Source organism: Coffea arabica, chromosome 2c, assembly GCF_036785885.1.
Source record: "Coffea arabica cultivar ET-39 chromosome 2c, Coffea Arabica ET-39 HiFi, whole genome shotgun sequence".
NCBI classification, from domain to species: Eukaryota; Viridiplantae; Streptophyta; class Magnoliopsida; order Gentianales; family Rubiaceae; genus Coffea; species Coffea arabica.
In genome coordinates, this window is record NC_092312.1 from 59,082,505 (window position 1) to 59,107,028 (window position 24,524).

Sequence of the window (24,524 nt, forward strand, 5' to 3'; positions counted from 1 at the left end):
ACCATTTGTCACAAAACCATTGGACCTTGACTTTTGACCAAGACTTTTCTAACTTTACTAAAATCAATTTGGACCCAATTTTTCTCCCATTTTCTTGTCATGGCCGGTTGTTAAGAGGAGCAAAATAAGAGAGGAAAAACTTCATTTTCTACTCCACTTTCTAGCTTCAATCTTACTCCAATCTACCAAATCAACCATTGAATCTTGTTTTTGCTCCATAGAAAACATTAAGTGAGTATTTGTGAGGTGTTTATTGGAGTGATTTGGAAGATTTAAGTGCAAGGTTGCTCCATCTCTTTGGTTACCAAGGTGAGTGGTGAAGGATCCCTTTCCTCCCTTAATGGATGCTTAAATCATGATTGGTGGTGGTATGAGATGCAATATTATGGATTATTTCTTGATTTGTGGTTGAAGTGATGAAGTTTTATTATTTTTGGGGATTTTTCTGTTTTAATATGAACATGATTGTCTGGCTACATATGATGATTGGAAATGATGTTTAAGGACTCTATGAGGTGAAAAAAGTGATTAATTGCAACCAATTTCTGTTTTGGACCAAAAATTGAAAAGTGAGGGTTTTGTGATGAACATTCTGTCCGAATTTTTAGGTCCTAGATAGAGACCTAATTGGCCTTAGCTCAAAACATTAAAGTTGTAGGGAATGATATTTTATAGGTGCCTACAAAATTTCAGGTCAATCGGAGTAGTGTAGAATGAGATAAGTCGAAATTACTATTGCTGTTCTGGTTTTACCCGAAATTGGGATTTGCTTCTGTAATTGGTTGTTTTGGTCTGGATTGCTTCCGAATGAGTTGTTGAGGCCTTATGATGAAATTTAACCCTGTTTATTAGCTTTCAACTGGTTTTGGAATTTCTGGATTTGGACTTGGAGAGCCTGAGTTATGATGTTTCCGCTAGAATGCGTTCTGTGAAGCTGTTTTTGTGATTCTGGTGTAGTTTCTTGTGTTTTTGACCTGGTTACACTCGAAACTGGGTTGAGTGACCTTCTGTAATATTGTACACCTATCTCTTAGCTTCGAAACGGTGGGTCTTGTACCTTCATCTGACAATCGTAGCGCCTTTGGTACCATTACCGCAAAATGACGTCAAAAGCTATTTTCTGGTTTTGAGCTTAACCTTCATTTCCGAACTTTTCCCTAGCTTGACTTGTACTAGTACTACTTGGAGCTTGTTGAATGGCTATTGGATGAACTTGTTGTTGTGTGTGTACCTTTGGGACTGGCTGAAAAAATAATGAAGCCATGATGGCTGGGAAAGTAAGCAAATGTAGGGGAAGTGTTGTCCGAAGTTTTAAAGGGTTTGATTGCTTTGAGTTTGTGATCTAAGACTTGGATTTGAGCAAGGCAATGATATATGATGGATGGTTTCTGAGCCACGGAGGTGAGTGACCCTAAACTATTTCCAAAGTACTTGTGAAACGTTTCTTGCAATATTTACTTTTGAACTGTTTCCAAAGTTACTTTTGAACTATTTCCAAAGTTACTTTTGAACTGTTTTCTTGCATATCATGTGTGCTTATATGAGAGTGTTCCTTGTTTGATATATTTCCTTGACTTATGGGCTTGTTATTATGGATTGATAATGTGTTAAGTGTTTTCAATGATTGTTAAAACGAGTTTTCTGGGCGAGTGTGTACTTTATCGCACTCGACCTAAATAAATGTGAAATTTTCATGATTAATGATTAAATGCTACTTGCGCATGAATGTAAGCCTTTTGGGCTGAACTGGCCATTGCCCCTTGTTACCGGTCGTCTCGAGTCAGAAGAGGACTCGGTCGGGCGATTAGGGACCTGGGTGAACGTTTGGTATACTCGAGTATTACCTTTGTAGGTTGGTGGAGGTTGGTGGAGCTTGGACGATGTCCGGGAAAGGTTGAATGAAAAAAATGCATTTTCAAAAGAAAAAAAAAAGAAATGTCAGGAGAACGAGCGCGCGCGGGAACATTTGGCTCCTTGTGAGCCCGTATCTTTTTAATGAATGTGTTCTTATTGCTTTCCATGCTAAATGTTTCTTGAATTATTGATACTCCATATTTATTGTATTAAAAATGTTGTAATTGTTTCTGGACTTATCATTTGATTTATGACATCATTGATTTATGACATCATTGAAATGAACTATTATGAAACCGATTTGATTATTGATTTTTCTGGTTACTCGCTGAGCTTCTAGCTCACCCCAAAAATATTTTATTCCCCTCCACAGGGCTCGTGGCGAAGGAAGGACTTGTAGTACTTGTTCACGTGACTGGTTTGCATATATCTTGTATAATTTGGATTTGGAATCATTTTATGTATAGTTGAGAGTCGTTTCCGCTTCCCTTATGACATGTAATTATTGGAGACTTGGATGTATGTTTGTCGACCATGTGATGTATATTTGAGATTTGTATTGTAATTCATTTGAGAACTGTAGTGAACAATTGAGTCCCGGCGAGAACTGGACAGGCGACCCTCCAAACCCTCTGGTTCGCCTTAGGGGGAGGTGGGGCCGTCACAGTTGGTATCAGAGCTTAGGCTTCAGATATCTGTAGTGTATCCTAGGCTTGAAGTTTAGGATGCCGGACTGTGGGTTTGATTTGACTCTTGAGAGATTTGTGCGGGATGTCTTGACTTGATTGGTACAAGAGGGAATGTCGAGGACGACATTCTTTTAAGTAGGGGAAATTGTGACGCCGCGAAAAAAATGAGTTTGAGAACCCGGAAAATTTCTAATTTTCTAGAGTTTATTTTTTTTAACGCTCGCCTTTTCTATATTTTCTTGATTAGAAAAATTCCCCACATAAATTTTATGAGCAAAAATAGTTTTAAAATGATTTTTCTAGTATCGGTTAGTTTTTGAGAAATTAATAGCGTATTTTGGACGTGGGACCCGCAAGTGAGGTAAATGCATTATATTTTTGACAACTTGTAGGAATTTTGTATTAAGTGATATTATTTTACAATGTGTTAAGATATTTGTATTGGAGAGACAAAAAGATAAGATTAAAACCCTAAAGGACCATTTGTCACAAAACCATTGGACCTTGACTTTTGACAAAGACTTTTCTAACTTTACTAAAACAAATTTGGACCCAATTTTTCTCCCATTTTCTTGTCATGGCCGGGATGCTTAAATCATGATTGGTGGTGGTATGAGATGCAATATTATGGATTATTTCTTGATTTGTGGTTGAAGTGATGAAGTTTTATTATTTTTGGGGATTTTTCTATTTTAATATGAACATGATTGTGTGGCTACATATGATGATTGGAAATGATGTTTAAGGACTCTTTGAGGTGAAAAAAGTGATTAATTGCAACCAATTTCTGTTTTGGACCAAAAATTGAAAAGTGAGGGTTTTGTGATGAACATTCTGTCTGAATTTTTAGGTCCTAGATAGAGGCCGAATTGGCCTTAGCTCAAAACATTAAAGTTGTAGGGAATGATATTTTATAGGTGCCTACAAAATTTCAGGTCAATCGGAGTAGTGTAGAATGAGATAAGTCGAAATTACTATTGCTGTTCTGGTTTTACCCGAAATTGGGATTTGCTTCTGTAATTGATAAATATACTGTGTTAATTTTTCAATAGTTTTCTGTACTGAATGACCTGACTGAGTGCTAAATTTGTATAATGTAGATTGCACCAAACTGCTTTGTATTATTAACGTTCTAGTAAAAATTATTTTTTGTTATCTTTATAAAGTGGTTGACACCTTGACGGTGCATCTTGTTATGCATTTCAATGCCTTGTCATTAAGTTTTAGTGTGTATCCTAAAAGTTAAGCTTTCGAGAGAAGGCTGTGCTTTGTGTGGAGTATTGATTTTGGAAGTATTCGGCCCTACTTTTCATTGTTTAACAGTTGTTTCTTTCCTTTCCTGGTAATAAACCAAATCAAAATGAAAAAACGAGCTGCTGATTGGCATAAGTTGGAGGAATTTATCATATGATGGGCTTAGTTGATGTTTAATATGCTAAAAGTTGAAGCTTTCCCAGTAGTGTGAGAAAATAATTTGCTGATTGTTGTGTGCTAAGGGTTAAAGACGATTTGCTTCCTTTTAGTTATCATGATTGTCTGTTGGATCTCCTATGTAGGAATACAGATGTTTCCGCTGATACTCATTGTGCCAGGCTGCTGTGTACTTCACTGTCTACTGTTCATTGATGAATGTCGATGCATATGTTACCAATGGTTTTCAGACTTTGCATGTTAACTGAAGTAATGATGAAGGAAGGTCTTGTTTTTTTCTTGAAGGCTTATTTTCTGCCTAAAACATGTAGCATACATTTTCTTGGAAAAATCTCATTTCCTTGTGTGTTGTTAAGTGCCATATGAGAGACTGTAGAGATAAAAAATTTTGTTCTTCATATATTCTTTTGTACTGGGTAATGAAAGTGTCTTAAGCAATGAAGTTTCTATGGCTTTCCTTTTACTACATCCTTTCCTACCATATAAGCGGCATAATGGTGAAGCTGCTTTCCACTCCATTTTCCATGGTTATCAAACTTTTTCCAATCATAAGAGCTGCTTTGCAAGCATTTGGCACTGAACTCTTTGTTCTTTGTTTGACTAGTTAGTCTTAGGACTTAAATGCGAATTCCCTTGAGCCATTTGTTTGAATATACCTATCATGCACATAGATAATGGTGGAGTGATGCTATTATGCAACGGAGTGATGAATTAAAAATTTTCTTATTATCTTTTGTTTAGTTTCCTTTTGTTTTCTTCTGTGACCGTTGAACTTTTGATAATTCTGCTTTCTGACATTACCAAAACATCAACTCTGGCTTGAATATTTATAAACATATGCTCCTGCAGTTAATCTTAAACCTGGTTCTCATGCTGGGGTCTACGGCCCAGACAATTATTGGTCGTCCAGTGTTGCCTGATGCAGCTGTTCATGCTGTTGTTGAGGAGCATGTAAGATACAGAATCTATCACTTTGATCTTTTGATTTCAACTAAAACAGATCTGTGTTTTGACCTTGCATGTGTGGCTATTGAACAGAACAATTGCCTTTTCCCTCATCTGCATTAATTTTGAAGTTCTAGGGCGTTTATAAAATTGCCTTTTCCCTCATCTGCATTTATAAAATTGCAGCAACCAGCCCAATGAACTTTTATCTAGGGCAACACCTTTTTCTCTTGGCACATTGAACTCAATTCACAATTACCACTTTCCATTTTTACTACATGGCGTGCTATATATGTTGGATGTTGGAAAGAAAATTGGAGATTAACTAAGACTGTGGCACTGTAGCATTTTGTGGCTTTCTAATTGTAGTTAGTTCTGCAGGGTAGCTTATTAATGATGGAAGGGCTAGTTGGCATGTATCTTGTAGACAGTTGTGGGCGAATAGGATGAATGTGTGCGTGGCATAAAGTTTCATTCTATTGTAATAATTTTGTCTATGATTTATGGGTATATTATTGATGAGAGAAAAACTAGTTTTTCTCCTCAAAGTTGAAATGCATCATGGTTTCTAATGGTGTATTACTGAGCTAACTCGAGTTTCTTGCAATGGAGTGATGATCAATAATGTCAACAATTTTCTCTGTTTACACAATATTAACATCCAATTCAAGCTTGAAGATTTGAGCTGACATGAGAAGAGTTGTGCTAGGTTAGCGGGGACTTATTGAGTACTTGGTGAGAGGTTAAATGGAGGATGGATCACTTTCTTCTTTGAGGAAGAATTTACATGTTTGGAAACTTTACCAATTAAACTGAGATAGTGGCATTCTTATCTTGGGGGGAAGAGAGAGAGAGAGAGACAGAGAGACAGAGAGAGAGAGAGAGCTTGTAATAGACTCTTTAAGTCCTATCTCCAAATTAAAGTTCCAATTAGAAAATAATGCATTTTGGTAGTCAAGGGCAAAGTTATTTTCTTTCTCCTATTGTCCAATCATCTACATCTCTTTTAGTAGATCAGCACCTGTTTCCTTTTAGTAGATCATCACCTGTTTTCTGGAGTTTCAGGACATTTGTGCATTCTGTTAAAATGACATCAGTTTACATCTTTCCTTGTCACCAATTAGCTGCACTAAACATGTGTTCACGCTATCTAAAACTTGGTTACTTCACCAGTTTAATTTTGCACGTCGCCCTGGCTTTGCTTTTCGTTTATGGGGCCGCTCTTTTCATTATACTGTTAGTCAGGTGTTATGCCTGTGCCTGCATTTTGTTGTTTAGCTGAAGTTAAAACAATTCATTATATGAATTATTCTTCATTAGCTCTCTTTCTCAGTTGCCCATTGTAATTCTTTTACTTAAATGCTTCCTGTCAGGCATTAGATGCAAAAGTCATCATATTCAAGAAAAAGAGGAGGAAGAACTATAGAAGAACCAAAGGGCATCGGCAGGTAAGTTAACAATTAGCGGTTAAGTATAATTTCTGAATTTCCTGTACCTTGTCATTTTCCCATGCGTTTTGTTTATGTCTACCCTAAGCTATTGATGTGACTTCTCTTCTGTATTTTGGAGAGGGAGTGATTGGAAGGTTTTGACCTTTGCATATTTTTCTCGCTTAGGAACTAACAAAGTTGAGGATAACTGATATACAAGGAATTGCGAAGCCTGAACCTATACCATCTATGAAGACTGAAAAGAGAGCTACAAAGGTGGAAAAGACAGCAGTTTCTGCTTAGAGAGGAGGGAGTTGCAGCATAGCACGTGCAGCATGGAGTCCTTGTTCTTTTTCACCTTCCTTTTTTTGTTGTTGCCCTAGCCTTTTTTTTACCTGTTCCCTCCAAGGAATTTGCATTCCTTGGATTCCTAAACCATCCACCCTAAAGTCGAATTTCTTTTTGGGTAGTGTACATCTTGGCAGTGATGAATACCATTTTTGTAGGCTTGATATGTTAGCTGACAGGTATTTGTATCAATAATCATCAAATATGCATTTTATCACATTGATGATAAATATTTGGACCATATATCATCAGTAATTCTTTAATTCCTCGCCTTTTTATTGTTCAAATTGTCAGTTGCTGTTCTCTGATACTTGGATTAGCGTCCTCCCCTGTTGACTGAGGACGTTCTAGGCTTGAGGTTTTAGAAGGATCTATCTTAACCAAGTTATGAATACAGAGATGAAACAATCTCGATCCCTCTAATCTCTGAGATTGCTCGAACAATCTTGATATTATCTCAACTCACAAGCTAATGGATTAGGGAACCAAGATGTATTGGTAGAATAGGACCACAATTCAATGTGGTTTTGAATTGATAAGCTAAAATTTGAACGGAGATACAATTCACTTTATATCAAGGGACCACTTCCAAAGGAACTTGAGAGAGAAAAACTCTTAATTTTTATTCAATTTATAATTGTCTCACTACTGATAATATCATAAACTTGGCTATTTATAGCCTTACAAGACTCAAAAACCTAATCTAAATTGGAAACAATACAAGTTTTCTTATTTTACTTGACTTCTAAACTTGACACAACTTCCTAAATAAATTTAGAAGCAATTAACTACTTTTCTAAAACTCTAATTCAGCTAGAATAGGAAACTAACTCAAATTGGCCTAATTATGATCAACATGACCTTAGCCTTTATTCCTCTTATTAAGGACTCAAAAATAACTCAAGACTAACTCTAATTAACTAACAATTATTGTTGAAAACTTAAATAAATAACAAGAAATAAACAGGACAAATCTTCAATGATTCTTGAGCCCGATTGCACTATCAATCATCAAACGAATTTCCTTGAACTTGAAGGGAATCTAAATCTTTATATTCTCATCATTTATGATTCATATTATTCAATTATATCAACATATATAACCATTGATGGGTCGAATTACGAAATTGTAATAAAAACTGCTTTGATCCTATGTTAGTGTAATTGATGAATCGAATTGGTTCTGTTTTTGGTGTAAAAAGACCAAAAATTTTATAAAAAAAAAAAAAAAAAAAGTGAACCTACAACAATTGGATGATCTGGCGCTAGCATGCTATCTTCAAGTGCAGTGTCTCAAAGCCTTGAATGTGTTGGAAACACAGTTTTAAAATAGTTGATCATATGGCACTGCTTTCGGTAGCACAGATTTGTTTTATTACCAGTGGAATTTGGTGTAGCCAAATGTTTATATTCAGGTGCCAAATTTTGATCATTAAAGTGTTCCATGCGCAAATGCAGTATTTGCTCCTAGGAGAAAACTGAAATGGCCGATTGTAGCCAACCTCGGGCTTTAGTTTGATGGAGAAACGTGCATAATCTCTCTCTCTCTCTCTCTCAATGGAGAGCACAAGTTTATAGTTACGGCTGGAATGTAAACTTAAGAACAAGATAACTTCTCGTGTTATTACCATATAGCAGCAAGTGCAGCTTACTGACCTTGTGATTATTTTTCTTCTACTACAGCGTTTCATGCATTTCCCTGATGTCCAAATGATCAGAAGCTCGATACATCACCATCCCATCCTTTGGAAAGGGACACTATTTGATGTCCACATGTAGATAGTTAATTACAAGACTAGACTGTAGGTGAATCATGTTCTTTGGCTTCTCAGGTTGAAGCATAACAGTTAGATATTAGCAAAGACTCAAGCTTCCCCTTCCATGGAAGAAGCTGGAGCGTGAACAATTCAAATATTGCTATTAAATGCACATTGCAAGAAGAAACTCAATTCATGCAATTAAATCAACTATGAAATCACAAACAGGCTATTTATCTTGACATTCCAAAACTGGACTCAGATTCATATAGAGACAAGTTTTAAATTAGTTCATATGTTTGATCAATTAGCAAGATCCAGCTACCATACACTCTACAGAATTTCCCTGCCTGCCAGGCAAAGATGATTTTCCAAAAGTGTTGCATCAAAACTTCATCTCCTGCAGAACATAATATAATGACCCAGATTTGACCATCCATAACTTTTCGGAGAATTCAAGCATCTCAATTCTCAAGTGAAGGGATAAAAGTTTGAGAAAAGCAAACTGCCAATAAGTATGTAAGATGCACAGTATACCCAAATAAAATACCCCCATCTCTTGGCAATACTGGGTGTCATCATGACATGGGAGGCAAACCAATAAAGCAAAGGGCTGGCAGATAAGAATCGAGTAGCAACCTGTTAAAACATGGTGATGGTCATATTATAATTGATGTTATTAAATTACGAAATATATGCTAATCAAAAGTCTAAAAAATTGAATGAACGGCTTCTTATCTTTCACAAATGAATTTGAAGTGTATACTTGAAAGAGACAGATGCATATACTCGATGCCCACAATTTCCTAAAAGTATTATCTGGAAATGGAATGATACATTAAAATGTCCACGGACAATCATTACTTGCACTAAACTTGTAGGAGTAGGAAGTAGAACTCAATCCCAAGATCCACGTAGTTTGACATGTATATCACAAGGGACATTCTATCATAATCTAAGCTGTCATGTACTTTTTAATTGCACAATTGGTCTTCTGTATCCAGTACATTTATTGCCATACATAACTAGTATGGTAAAAAATAAAACCGGTTTGGTTCCTTACTCTCCATGTTAAAACTTTATAACTACAGCCCTATCAAACAACAAGGTTTTAGTTGATGATTATGAGTAATTACACAAGTTCAATTGTAAGAACTATATGTGCTGGCACGAATATGTGAAGCGAAGAGCAAATATTTGTTCGTCCTTTGCATCATAAAACTTTACAAAAACAAGACACTAAATGAAATTCTAGTTAGGAAGCAGCTGTGTATCCATGAGGGGAAAAAAATTTCCAATTGGTTCAAGCCCATAATTGGTTTCCAAGTGTGTCTTAAGCCATATTGATCCTTCAGTCATCCGCCCTTTTAAATTTTTACCTCTTCTATCAGAAGGCAGGATTGATGACCTAATATCAACCAAAAACTTTTCTACAAGTGCATGCTTGCTGCCCTCTACCCAAATAGGAAAACAGGCTACAAGGGAGAAAGAAAACTGCCAAATTTCATGAGAACTAACAATCCACCATCACCAGCAGAAGTGTCTAAATCAGATCCAATCTAAAGATATTTTGGTTCACTATGGCTTACTAAATCAAAAACAATTTCAGGGACTAAAAATCAGTAGTTAGTTAATTGTTTAAGGCACACACAAAGTCATCTCAATTTGCAACATCTGGAAGCAAAAAGACAAACCAAAACTACAGGCATGACATATCACCAGAAGAAGAAAAATCAAGGCCACAAACAAAGAAACAGAATATATCATTGGTAAAGAAACAGAAAAAGGAAAAGAATGTAGCATTAAACTCAGAAAATACCAGCCAAGTCAACTAAACATGACTAGTAAAGCATCTCACACATCAGCAATATAATAATCTAACATCTTCTTCACATATAGTAATAGAACAAATACAAGACATTTGAGAGGTAAAGAAACAGAGGGAAATCCAACCTGCACATGCATGACTAGAAAAGCTGTGGCAGCCATGAAACCAGTATGTAGAATGAAAGGAATAACGAGAACCGGTAAACATGCACGTCCTTCTGATGACACATTGCCTGATTGTAATGAAACATTCCTAACAGTGCTCCATCCCTTGGTAAACCTTTTCCTCTGTCTAAGAGATTGAGCATCTGCAAATAACAAAACTTTTAAATTGCAATAAAATTTGCAAGTTGTAGCCAAAGAAACAGAATTGCAAACTTCATCGAAAGAACAACATATTATGTCGAACTATGGGTAAGCAACATCTTCAATAAAAGCATGCCACACATTTCATGAATTAACTAGTAAACAATTGCAGATATCTAATACTAGTGAAAATTGGTCTCATGATTAAACCTTAACCAATGGTTTATCTGCATGGCAAATATTAAATTTATGAGATAAAGACATTAGGGAATACACAGATCTTAGGCTAGTCAAGCCAACTGCACGTACATAATACTCCTGTAAAATTAACCAAGGGAACTGAAAATAGGTATCTTGAGAGGAAAATATTTAGTCACAGTATTATGAGTGACCAACTAGTATTTATAAGAGTACAAACCTAACAAACTATTTACAAGAATACCCTTACTAATTTATTATCTACAAGAATACTTATATTCTCTTAACACTCCCCCTCAAGTTGGAGCATATATATCATAAGCACCCAACTTGTTACAAATGTATTTCACCCTAGAGCCCCCTAAATTCTTGATAAACACATCAGCCAATTGATCTACAGACGGTACATGAGATGTCTTGATGACCCCGTCAAACAATTTCTCTCGAATGAAATGACAATCAACTTCAATATGTTTTGTCATTTCATGAAACACTGGATTAGACGCAATATGAACAGCCGCCTGATTATCACACACTAAATTCATAGGCTGTTTATGCTCATACCCAAGTTCCAGTAACATGCTCTTCAACTAAACCAACTCACACACAGTATGAGCCATAACGCGGTATTCAGATTCTGCACTTGATCTGGATACAACTGTTTGCTTCTTACTCTTCCACGACACTAAATTACCACCAACAAATACACAATATCTTGTAGTCGATCTTCGATCTGAGGCAGAACCAGCCCAATCTGCATCACTATATCCTTCAATATCAGTGTGTCCATGATTTTGATACAGCAGCCCTTTTCCAGGAACATTCTTAAGATACCTGAAAATCCGTATAACAGCATCCCAATGACTAGTACGAGGGGTATCAAGAAATTGACTCACAACACTCACTGCAAACGAAATGTCAGGTCTCGTTACAGTGAGATAATTTAATTTACCCACAAGTCTTCGATATTGCTTAGGATCATCAAGTAATGCACCTTGATCTCCTGCTAATTTTACATTGGGATCTATAGGAGTATCCACAGGTCGGCAACCTAACATCCCAACTTCACTCAACATATCGAATACATATTTTCTTTGACATAAATAAATCCCATATTTAGACCGAGCTACCTCAATACCCAGAAAATCCTGTAGATGACCTAAATCCTTTGAAAGTTTGCCTGCAGATTGGATTTAAGTTTCTAGATCCCCAAAACATCATCACCTGTAATCACAATGTCATCCACATAAACAACTAATAAAATTTTACCAGCATTAGAATGCCGATAAAATACAAAGTGATCTACTCCACATCTTGTCAGACCGAACTCCATGACAACACTACTAAACCGGCTAAACCAAGCCCTCGGAGACTGTTTCAATCCATATAAGAATTTTTTCAAACGACAAACCAACCGCGGATTCTCCCCCTGAACAACAAATCCAGGAAGTTCCATATATACCTCTTCTTCCAAATCTCCATGCAGAAATGCATTTTTTACATCCAACTGATGCAATGGCCAATTATAAGTTGCTGCCAAAGAGATAAGAAGACGAACAGAGGTAATCTTTGCAACAGGAAAAAATGTTTCTAAGTAGTCTACTCCATACACTTGAGTAAATCCTCTAGCTACCAGACGAGTCTTCAATCTATCAATAGAACCATTAGGCTGCACTTTTATAGTGTACACCCATTTACAACCGACAACAGGCTTACTTGAAGGACGAGGGACAAGATCCCAAGTACCATTTTGTTCCAAAGCAGACATCTCTTCTTGCATAGCTAATCTCCAACCAAGATGATTAAGAGCATAGGTAATAGACTTAGGAATGGAGATAGAATTAAGGAAACCAACAAAAGAAGAGTATGACATAGAGAGACGAGAATAAGAAACAAAATTAGAAATAGGATGGGAAGTACAATTTCTCTTACCTTTGCGTAAAGCAATAGGAAGATCTAACTCAGAGGAGAGCGTCATACCTGGATTTGAAGATTGAGAGTTAATTGGTGAAGTGCGTGGCATATCAGGAACTTTCTCAACCATGGAACGACGAGAGTAAACTTGAAGATGAGGACGAGATAATCGAGCTATGGAATCTGGTGAACTAGATAACTCAGGTAATAAAGGGGAAGGGACTGGTAAAACAGGAGAGGAAAAAGAGGGACACTGGTTTAACTCACAAGACATACTTTGTTTGACAAAATATGCAGTGGATTCAAAGAAAGTAACATCAGCACAAGTAAAAAATCGATTTAAAACTGGACTGTAACATCTATACCCTTTTTGCGCTCGTGCGTATCCTAAGAAAATACACTTAATAGCACGAGAATCTAATTTATCCACCCCGGGAGCAAGCTGATGAACAAAGCACACATCCAAAAATACGCGGAGGCAATTTAAACACAGGTTCATGAGGAACAAGAATGGAGTGAGGTAATTGACCTCCAAGAATACTAGATGGCATGCGATTAATTAAATAACATGCAGTTAAAACTGCATCACTCCAAAATTATTTGGGCACATTCATGTGCAACAGCAGTATTCGAGCAATTTCGATTAAATGCCCAATTTTTCTTTCAGCAACTCCATTCTGTTGTGGAGTGTGAGGACAAGAGGACTGATGAATAATACCAGACTTAGTCATAAAGGTATTAAAAGGAGTGGAAAAATATTCTTTCGCATTATCACTGCGAAGTATACGTACGGGCACACCAAATTGATTCTTTATTTCTGTAACAAATGCACAAAAAATGGAATATAATTCTGAACGATCTTTCATTAAATAAAGCCACGTAACTCTGGAAAAATCATCAACAAAGACTACAAAATATTTAAAACCTAACTTTGAAGTGACTCGACTAGGACCCCAAACATCAGAATGAACTAACAAAAAGAGTTCAGAAACCCGTTTATTGACTCTAGGAGCAAAAGAAACATAATGATGCTTTCCTAACTGACAAGACTCACATTCTAACGAAGATAATTGACTCAAAGTAGGAACCAACTTTTTCAAATTTTGTAAAGACGGATGACCTAAACGACAGTGAATTTCAAGAGGAGAAACAGTAGCAGGACATGCTATCGGACCATTGAAGTTGAGAAAGTAAAGACCATTATGCTCATGCCCTCCACCAATCGTCCTCTGTCTTCAAATCCTGAATGACAACAGAATCAGGAGAAAAAGTAACTGTACACTGTAGAAATTTAGTGAGCTTACTAACAGACATTAGATTAAAGGGCAAATTGGGTTCGTAAAGAACAGAAGACAGCGGAAGTGATGGATTAATTTCTACAGTGCCTAGTCCTTTAACTTTAGTGATAGATCCATCAGCTAAAGTAACATGAGGAAAGGGAGTAGACTCTTGAAAATTAGAAAAAATTTTAGAGGTACCTGACATATGATCAGTAGCCCCGGAATCAATAATCCATGAGTCATTACCTTTTTGTGCTAAAGAAGCAGAGGGAAAAGATGCGTGATTTGTAGCTTGGTACTGTAGGAATTTAACATAATCTTCCTCAGATATAGTAACAGTCTTCTGGGATCCATGTGCTGAAAAACTCGATTCAATTTGGTCAGTGGTAACCGTATTAACAAACCTTTCAACCATGACGAATAGCACGTCAAACCAAAGACAGGGTCAAAACTCGAAATGACAGTGACGGAACAGTGCCGTGAACAGTGAACAGAGAGCGTGAATAGCGCCGTGAACAGTGAACAGTGTCGTGTGAACAGTATCACGATGAATAGTCCGTGTGAACAGTACCACAATGAACAGTATCGCGTGAACAGTCGCGATGACCAAAACTTTTGCTAGATGTTTAACCCTAACTCTAGGACTTTTGCTCTGATACCATGACAATAGGTATCTTGGGAGGAAAACATTTAGTCACAGTATTATGTGTGACCAACTAGTATTTTTAGGAGTACAAACCTAACAAACTATTTACAAGAATACCCTTACTAATTTATTATCTACAAGAATACTTATATTCTCTTAACAGGAACAAATCTTTCAATCCCCATCCCATCATATGCCTTCCCAAATTACATGGTAACAGCACCTCAAATAATACTTGGAGATAACTAACTCGCCGCATAGATGGGCAAACTCTGAGGTAGATAACTAGCAACATAGATGGGCAAACTCTGAGGTAGATGGAAAACTGCAGCATCACAAACCTTATCTTTCTTGGTTCTTTAACCTACTGCTTACTACTTTACCAGATAAAGAGGTGCTGAATAGTCTTGAACACAAACTATTGGAAAGCAATACCTTGCAGTGTGCTTGATGTTTCATCTTCCAGAGAGCCAGGAGTTTCGGGCTCTCCAGTTGTTCCCGGGGGTATAATGTATGCAAACAACTCTTTGTTAGCAGGAAAAGCTCCCAAACCAAGAGAAAAGAAAACTTTAGGAGACAGCTTCACGTAATATACAATTGAACAGATAGCAAGAGACAACACCGGAGTCGCAAGGAGGAAGTTGGGCAACTGTTTCACTTGGAAATACTTCAAGAAGCCCACTCCCCTAGAATTTAAAAAATAAAATAAAATCAGCTCGAATTTAAAAAATAAATTGAAAAATTATTCCAAAAACACATGAATAATGTAAAGGTGAAAAGTAAATTGCAAGTATAGCAGCAGGACAGAAGCAATTGCAACACGTATAGTAAAAATTCCTGTCTCCACATCTATCTGTTCTTCTGCAGGAAGACCAAAAAATATAGAAAATGGCACAAGGGCAGGAATCACAAAAAAAATGTTACCACCAAAACACTTGGATCGACCACAAACATTGGACTGATGCAGCATCCTAGACATGTGAGATACCCAACTATATATACATGCACAAGAAAGAATTCAACAATGAATAGTTAGGGATGACAGCTTGACTGCAAGAATGCCTGAGAGTTGTTGCTTGTTGACAAGCGTTATTGAACATTAGAACTTATTGAAAACAGAAAAAAATTTCACCTTAATAATGATACTAACCTCAATAGTGGCAGAAGAAAAAGGACGAAACATAGATATGCATGTTTATCAGCTATGAACTTACAAATTGGATAATCACTGAAAAGCGCTCATGTATGGAGTGCATTAAGTCTAGGAGTAAGCATACTAAATTACTAATGCTAATCCAATGCAGATGTATTATGGAGAATGATTGATATGTCACAGCATGCTTCCAATTTATTTAAGTTAATAGATGAACCAACAACCCAGTTTGTGTTTCAACTGGACACCAAAGTACATTTGACTATGCATGTATAACAGGCATAAACTTTGAGAGGAAAGAAAATGCATCAACATACCAATAATGACTCTGAATATGATCGTACAGCAAAGGTATTCTTGCCCTGCACCAAGGGATCATTTCATCCTCTGCATGTCTTCTACAGATATTTAAATATCCGTATGCTTGAAAAGAGACAAAAGGAATAAAGATACAGAAGCAACGGAAAGCACCAGAAACAACCACCGGCAGAGCAAGCTGGCATTAATAAAAGGAATAATTAGGACATAACCTGAGTTTGATAATAGCCACAACCAGGAATTCTACACATCAAAGGGAATGAAAAATTAACATTAAAGTTATCATTTTCTCTTAAGAACCAAATCAAATGTAAAAGTTAAAAACTATTGGTGAGGATACTTCTTCTCCACAGTTCGTGCAACTCTACACTCTTGAATTATTAATCTTGAAAGGGATTAAAAAGTAAACAAATCCAATCACTAAGCTACAGGCTCTTGGAACCGTTAGTCTAGTAATCATCTTATCAATGCATAAAAACCAGACAATAGGTAAAGATGACAAGAGTAACTAACAAGACCGTCAATCAAATTGATACACAAAGCCATTTGTTAGTAGGTCATTGCTCAGGAAGATAAAGTTCAAGCAAATGTCAAGAAAAGATCACAGGCATCCCAAAGATCATATACATTCATGAGAAAAAAAATGGTAGAACAGTTTCAAACATACATAAGAATAGATCAGGGGTTCCAACGATCAAATACAGTCTGCATGCACACACTCAAAGCTGGTGAAAGATTCAACTCAATTAGGGACTACCTACACCACCAGTAGCTATCTACGTACAAACACACTGATCCGTACCATGCTGCTTCACAAAAAAGTATGACCATAACACACACAGAAGTTCTACCAAAGAAATTAACATGTTTCTCAAGTCACTACTAATGCCAATCCTAGTATGTCAAAGAAGAAAGGATAAAGGTGACAAGAAAAACTCCAGCTTTTTGTGCTGTGGATGGAAATGCACAGTCTGACTACCCGTAGAGATTTTGCAGATTTTATGAAGTTTTAATATCTCCATTTGGTATATAGAGATATTGCACATCCAAACAGAAAGAACCAAGAATAAATAGTTGAAAATTTATTTGTAGCCTAAATTTAACCTTATTACTGGCTAAGGACCAGCAGAAAAGGATTATTTAGAAGGGGAAATAGGGCACTTACAGAAGCATGCTTTTTGAGAATGATGGCATCATAAGCCTGATGCATTGCTTGAAAGCAAAAATAGCCAGCATTGAGCATCCCATTTGACCTAGCAGCGCCAGAGAGAGCAAAGCAAAGTGTTGCAACATTATTTGCATGACCCAATAAATTGTACAATCCCACAATTGAGAAGACAGCATACAAACTCTCAGAATATCTGCAGATCAGAAGATCAAGCTATGTTCAGCCTAAATATTTCTTATTCATGCTTAAAAAAGGTTTGGCACATGAAATTACATTGATGAGTAGAATACGGAGGCTGGATTAAAGCAGAACAAAATTGATGCTCGCAATGCTACTTCTGAGTCATTCAATATAAGAATTGAAAGCCTGTTTGAAAGAAAAAAACAAAAGCGGAAGTCAGAAACCAAATAGGTCTGTATCACCATTAAAAAAAAGGACGCACACACAAACACACATTTATTTATATAAACAAATGCATTTGCCAGTATGTTGGAAGCTACGAAGGATACTGCTAAATCACAGAACCACAAAAACAAACAGCAATCTAATCTGATTTTATTGCAGCTAGACTTCCATCAATTGTTAACAAGATTTTCTTCTTTAGGGGCTAAATTGTTGTCATACAGATGAATATATGTTTTAATAGCAATAGATGCAGTATGTTTGAACTATTGCAACATTTAGACGAATAACGCGATCATATACTGTTATATTAACTTCCATCTGATAAACTTTATGTTTGGAAGTGACAATACACATGGTTAAGGACAAAGCAATAAGCACAAAACAGACATATTTGACACGCCTGAAAACATCAAGTGAGCAATATATATATATATATATATATATATATATATATATATATCATCTTTTAATTACTCTGATAACAGAGTTTCCATTTCATTATTCTGAAATTCACTTTATTTGTATGTTAATCCTATTAAGAGCATATCCACAAGACATCGCATTCCTCGACCAGAGTTTAAAATGGAAAATATACCATTAAATGACAAAAAGCCTTTCACATTATCTCAACATGAAAGATAACTATTTAAATGCATCATGCCAAAAATATCCTTGCGAACCTGTAAATATATAAAGCAGTGAAAACAAATGCAATGTTGTTAAGTACATATCCCGATAATCCCAGTACAGCTTTATGTCCAATAATTGGTATCAATGGTGCAAAAACTGCGGGAAAAGAGACATAAGAAAACTTTAATATAAGAAATTTTGCACAATATCACTAATACAAAAATAAAAACAATTTTCTCCCCTCCCCCACCCTTCAAATTCCTGGTACAATTTTGATTTTGGATGTCCCATTTAAAGGACTTATTCAGTAAAATTAAAATTAGAAAAACTGACCAGTTCGAGATAAGAGAGAGATGCAAATGGGGAGCAAAGGGAAAAAGGCGTAGGACTGTTCATATTCATAGCCACATTGTGCGATACGAACATAGTAAACACTGTCCCAAACAATGCTGCCCTCCAATGCAGACGCAACATGTGGAAACAGCAGTTGAGGATCTGTATCAGCATTGGCGTTGGCGTCTGCGGATGAGAGGCAGCCAGGGTAAATAAAAGCGGAGGTGTCGTATGGGCTGAGAAAAGATCGCCAGAGAGATATCAAGGTTATTAACAAAAGCCGCGATGATATGGCGTACTTGAGCACGAGGCAGGTATGGTCACGAGGATCAATTGAAGATGATTTCCTCATCATTATCTTCACATAGAGTTGTTTGTGTGGGCCAGAAAATGAGATTTTCTTGATGGTGATGCAAGTTGTAGTGCTTGATGGCTGTCGGGAAGTTTGCTAGTAATACTATTTAAAAGGCATTAATGAACACCCAAGAATGCCTTTTTTTTAAATGAAATTTCCTCCGGTGCTCGCCCAAGTAGTTCATGACTTTCATTAGGGCTTGAATTTGTCTTTTCTAATTCTTTTGGTTTGAAACATGGGAGAACTCCAATTGGTAGAAAAACACCCACAACCCCTTGGGGTTATCCTGCACTTGGAAGAAGTAGAAACAGAAATAAATATAGTGATTTCCAAGAATAAACAGAGTGATATACAAGAATCCAAGAGAAGAACATTAAAACAAACAAACCAAGAAAATACCAGACTCCTTAAAAAAATCCCATTAATAATACTAGTACCCGGGTCATTAAATTCAGAATTCTTATTAAAATAACAAACTTTCCAGCAAATGTCAAATTATGAAAGATAGGTAGAGCTAGAGGGACATCCAGATAGTTCACACCAAGCTAGTCTTGTGCATCAAGCCTATGCTTGAGGGTCCCCAGAAGGCACTGAAAATTTGCAAAGCCAGATATTTGGATGATCTGCGTTGGCAAAGAAATTTTAAAACATAGAGGTCTCAACCTAGAGTGACATGATCTGTTCAAACCTAAGGTTGAACTCTAGATAAGTTAGAATCGCTATAATAGCACATAGAACTAAGAATTGAAGTTAGAAAAGCAGCAAAACCTATATGGGAAACTACCTCGTCAGACCAAGTGTGAAAGAGTTTGACATCAATGATAGATACCAGATACGTTATTCAAGAGAAACCACTTTAGTTGTGTTAGCCCATGGGATCTGCAGGGTTTTATAGTGGCAGTGACTAACTTCAAATATCAAAATACCTTCTCATAAAATGAACATCCTTTCAAAAGGCACACAAGCACTAAGAGGATGTCAAGTGCTGAAAAACCTAATCATCTGTTTAACCTTATCCTACTCTTTCCTTAAGAGATATGTGCTTCTTCTCTATTTGGGGCAGTATTGAAAGAAAACAGATGCATAGATTAAGTAATGGAAGTGAAGCAGAAGAAATAGCACATATAACAAAACATAACGACATATGGAAAAATAATCACACATTGAGCACTAAGAAAAGCCTAAACAGAAAAACTATCTACTCAATGTGAGTGCTCAACCTTTATTGATAGAACAACCACTGAAGTATCAGTACAAACTGAACCTCAAATACCTATGTTACATGAACTTGGGGGCAGGGGTCAGATATGGGTGCATGTCGAAGTGTTAGATTCGCATATCTGAAAATTGTAGGATTCAGAGATACGTGTCCAATTTTGGGCACAGGTGCAAGGGTGTGCTCCTTAAACTCATAGATGGATAAGATTTTTAGAAATAAATTATTCTAAAATTTATGCACAATGATATATAAAGTGTATTTTAATAAAAAATTTTAATTAAATGTGCAATTAGGTTGAAAAGAACCATAAGCTTGTTTAGAAAGGTAAATTTTTCAAGTCTAAGAGGCTGAAATTATATTATAAAGTGCAAAATTGTAAAGAGATTAAGTTACTTGTTGAAAATAATGATTAATCAAAATACAGGGATTTAATTGCAAAATAAATATCATAGCCAAACCCTATATTCCTCATCCCTCATTCAGCGTTGCAGTCACCTCATTTACAGAGCATTTAAAACAAATCAAAACAGAGCACCTCTTCTCCAAAAACAAAGCCACTCTTGCGTAGATGCCATCGTTGCTACAATCCCATATCCGCCAATGAAAGAGAATCAACAGTCCGTATGTATTAAGCGAAAATACAGCAGGCCTCGTGAGTATTTTTCTATTTTAGTAGCATAAAACAGAGCTGATTATGAGCACTTTATCTAGTAGAAATAATGATAACATGGATCATGCTATTATTTACATAGGAGCAATCTTAACATGCATGATTCCAATAAGACATGCAATAGAATGAATAATAGCAGAAGCAAAATGACCCACAGGAAAGAAAATCTGAATCACCAGATGAACAAAATGTGGCCGACAGTCAAACTAATTTGCAAAAGATAAAAGAGAAAAAACAAAAGACAATAGTACAAGTAGTATTATAACCCCTGAACAAACAAATGTGTCAAATATGAAGCACCATGACCTGATTCTGTTTATTAAATACCATATAAAGAAGTAGCAAAAGAAAATCAGCATCCCAAATTTAGAGAAGGCCAGATCAATGGCAATAAATTTACCACTATAACCTCCACTAACTAAATCTTTGAAAGGAAACAACTTGGATTTTTCCTTAACTCTGTACCAAGTTCATGAAGGAGGAGGCACGGGGAAAAGATACCTGTTCCTTTCAAAAGTTTATTTAAGTGGTGTGATTGTTAAGCTGTATAAGAGAAAGGGAGATTGAGACGGAGAAAACATACAGATTTGCCCAACAACAGCAGGAGATTGAGAACCATAGTAAGATAACATGGTGATCACGGAAGGGATAGGGTCTTTGCAGCTTCTAGACTTTTAATCAGGAGTTTGAGAAAGTAATTTGCTCTGGAGGAGGAAGAGGTGGTAGGGGTGAGATTTGGATAGAGAGGCAGAGATATTGAGGTGTTGTTATAATTTGAATTGGCGGAACCATTAGAATCAAAATTTTCAGGCACACTAATACATTATGTGCGAGTCATGATTCAAGAAACATTTTAGGGAACCTATAAAGCATGACACCGGACGGAAGACTTTAAATGAGAGATTGAAATTTAAATGTGACAATTAGGCTATCAGGGAAAATTTTAAAAGTAATGCAGTGTTTTCTCAAGGATTATAAGGATTTGTTTGGATAATGAAATTATTCCAAATAATATTTCGCTTGCATCATAAACACATTTTCCAATCCACATTTTTATATTTCCAATCACCCTTTTATCTCATATACATCACATCACAAAAAATGTTACAGTAATTATTTCAAATAATAATCTATCCAAACAAACAACTTGTTAACAGCACTAAATGTAATATGTGAAAGAAATCAACTAGAGCTCCACTACTAATCCTACTCAATTAATTCATTGAGCAAAAAAAGAAAAATTCTTGGTTCCATCTGAATAACTTGAAGCGTAATGAACAACAGCAAATTTTCTACATTATTGGGTGAGCAGCGTCACAAGATCACTCATTTCTGATATTCATCCACATTTTGCATTCTTTTTATATGATTCTTTTTATGTGCAAAAAAAGGAACATTTGGTGGGAAGATGACCTCTTAGTTTTCATTATTTTTTTGTCAATTATCTTTGTCATAATTTGTCCAAGCTCTGATGCACAAGGCTTGGTTAGTTATCTAAATTATCTTCACCACAAAAAATACAAAATCGACCTACAAATGTTGGTGACCAAATAATATAAGCACATTATTCATGCATCTCATGTTTTGGCCCAATAAAGAGGCATTAATTCATTTGCCATTTTTTTTCCTGCATTATCCATTTATAGCAGAAAAGCTCAGCCTCCAGAACCTCTCACAAACACAAGACAAAAACCATCACCAACAAATTACTTCAATATATACATACATGCATATATGTACATGTGTATATATATATATATATATATATATATAACTAAACATACAATGATAGTGTATTAAAGACTCCACAAACAGACACATTAAAATTGTGAACGTGATTGTTGAAGGGGGGAAAAATAAAAAGAGAGAAATCAGTGAGCTACAAATCTCATTGGCCAAGCATGGTGCACCTATTCCCTACTCCACAATTATATCTCCGATTCTTGTTCTAAGCAATAGTTATATGTGTTAACCATGGCCGTTAACTGTCCACGAAAATTCTCATTTAATTTCGTAACAATAGCATAAAGGCCACAAGTAAAATGCAAAGACCAGTAGCCACAACTCCGCTGCCATTATCCCCAAAATATCCATGTCCATGGACAATACATTACATAAAATAGGTATTTCGGGGATTAGAGAAAGGGTAAAATGACGAGAGCCACTGGTTGTGGGTGTATGAAGTAGAACAGAGAAAAAAAAAAGAATATTTGAAAGGCGGACGATTTGGGTCTAAACAAAAGAACAAGAAAAATTGGCATAGATTTCCATTGTGGCAGGACAAGAGGAGTGTTGGCTCCGAATAGAGGGTGGTTTGGCAACCTTACCGATGCTCTTCCTTCGTCTAGGCAAGAGAGACCCATTGATGGAAATCGCTGCAGGCATTGCCAGGAGTTGGACTAAGTTTTGGTTGGGTAGATATTTTTCAAGAGAAAATCCTTTCCTTCTTCGACCAGTTTACAGTAACGAGTGGCAGAAAATCAGAGAGATTCCGCAAAGGGGATGGAAAGAGCATAAAATGGGAAGTCGGGGGAAAGAGTAGAGAGAGAAGCTCCGTTGCTTGGGAATTTTTTTTTTTTTTTTTTTTTTGTTTAACCTCTTTCTTAATAGTTCTTTTTTTCCATGTAAATTAACATTTAAAACAAGGTTATTTTAGGTAATTCAATAAGCCAAGGGGGGTCTTTATAATATCTCAAATTAGAGGGGTACTACCTGCAATTGTCAAAAACCTCAGGGCAGGTTTCCGAAATTATCCCTTTAGTATATAAAGAAATATTAAAATTTATATTAACATCTATATATATATATTTATATTTATATATTGTAGAAGGAATTTTTAGTGGAGACCCCTCGATAACTTCCAAACTTTTCATTCTTTTTTCTGGATTTTTTATTTATTTTAATACATAAAATCTAATTAAAAAAATTTGAAATACTTGATTATAACTAATTGTATCACCAATCAAATTTAGAATTTAAAACTTTCTCAATATCTCTTTGTTAGATGATTCAATTGATTGTTTCGTAAACCACTTATAGTTTATTATTCAAACTTTAAAACCTTTTAACTTCATAATTGAAAAATACATTTGTCAAATCAAATTTTGAGGGATAATTGATTAGTCTCATTTTAAAATCATTCACCCCATTTTGCCTTTATCACTTTACCACTTATTACTCCTTCGTTAAAGAAGATTGATCTGTCAAGTAAGATTTTTAGGAATAATGTGATAAGTCCTGTTTTTAAGTTATTCACCTAATTGAATATTTGTCACTTTCCTTTTGGTACAGTAATCATTTGCCAAGTTTAAGGATATATTCGATTACTCCTATTCTTTAATGATTCATCCTATAATTACTAAATCAATTTTCTTGTGGGCTTAAACTTATCATATTATTTTATTTGTTATTTAGTGAGCTTAGGGCACTTTAGTAGGTTTGTTTTTTCTAAGTTTTATATTTTTTTTATGTTGGACTTTATTTAGTAGGTTTATTTTTTCTAAAGTTTTAAATTTTTAACATCAAAACTTATATTTTAACATTAAGTTTGGACTATGTAAATAATGGTTATGGCATTTTATTTGCACTTAGAATAAACTCAATATTAATATTGTGCATGCATTTAGATGATTTTTCATATAGTACATG

General features: G+C 35.7%; 2 protein-coding genes across 12 annotated transcripts; one reads left to right on the plus strand and one right to left on the minus strand.

The window, feature by feature from the left end:
* The first annotated feature begins 4,498 nt into the window (after positions 1–4,498).
* Positions 4,499–6,960, plus strand: LOC140035359 (large ribosomal subunit protein bL21m-like). Its single transcript, XM_072076036.1, has 3 exons — positions 4,499–4,925; positions 6,293–6,367; positions 6,536–6,960. Exons 1-3 carry the CDS (start codon positions 4,812–4,814, stop codon positions 6,650–6,652), a joined length of 306 nt encoding a protein of 101 aa, XP_071932137.1. The 5' UTR covers positions 4,499–4,811; the 3' UTR covers positions 6,653–6,960.
* Positions 6,961–8,667: 1,707 nt separating this feature from the next.
* On the minus strand, positions 8,668–23,433 carry LOC113727384 (uncharacterized). 11 transcript variants are annotated; one of them, XM_027251519.2, is made up of 9 exons: positions 23,204–23,433; positions 18,633–19,273; positions 18,350–18,455; positions 17,538–17,630; positions 17,262–17,349; positions 16,096–16,274; positions 15,061–15,311; positions 10,408–10,589; positions 8,668–9,093 (listed from the first exon to the last, which is right to left on the minus strand). In XM_027251519.2, exons 2-9 carry the CDS (start codon positions 18,985–18,987, stop codon positions 8,926–8,928), a joined length of 1,422 nt encoding a protein of 473 aa, XP_027107320.2. In that variant the 5' UTR covers positions 18,988–19,273; positions 23,204–23,433; the 3' UTR covers positions 8,668–8,925. The 11 variants fall into 11 exon arrangements, with proteins under 11 accessions (XP_027107320.2, XP_027107319.2, XP_071932141.1 ...); XM_027251518.2 differs by having other exon boundaries at positions 17,262–17,457; XM_072076040.1 differs by having other exon boundaries at positions 17,262–17,457; positions 18,633–19,278.
* Between the last annotated feature and the right edge of the window lie 1,091 nt (positions 23,434–24,524).

Bases quoted from the DNA above. Each gene is read 5' to 3' on its own strand.
- LOC140035359 (XM_072076036.1), top strand. From the start codon at position 4,812: ATGCTCCTGCAGTTAATCTTAAACCTGGTTCTCATGCTGGGGTCTACG. The intron at 4,926-6,292 runs GTAAGATACAGA...GCTTCCTGTCAG, and splicing joins ATGCTGTTGTTGAGGAGCAT to GCATTAGATGCAAAAGTCAT. The intron at 6,368-6,535 runs GTAAGTTAACAA...TTTCTCGCTTAG, and splicing joins GAACCAAAGGGCATCGGCAG to GAACTAACAAAGTTGAGGAT.
- LOC113727384 (XM_027251518.2), bottom strand. From the start codon at position 18,987: ATGATGAGGAAATCATCTTCAATTGATCCTCGTGACCATACCTGCCTC. The intron at 18,456-18,632 runs GTCAGTTTTTCT...CTTTTCCCGCAG, and splicing joins CTCTCTCTTATCTCGAACTG to TTTTTGCACCATTGATACCA. The intron at 17,458-17,537 runs GTAATTTCATGT...TCTGATCTGCAG, and splicing joins TCCGTATTCTACTCATCAAT to ATATTCTGAGAGTTTGTATG.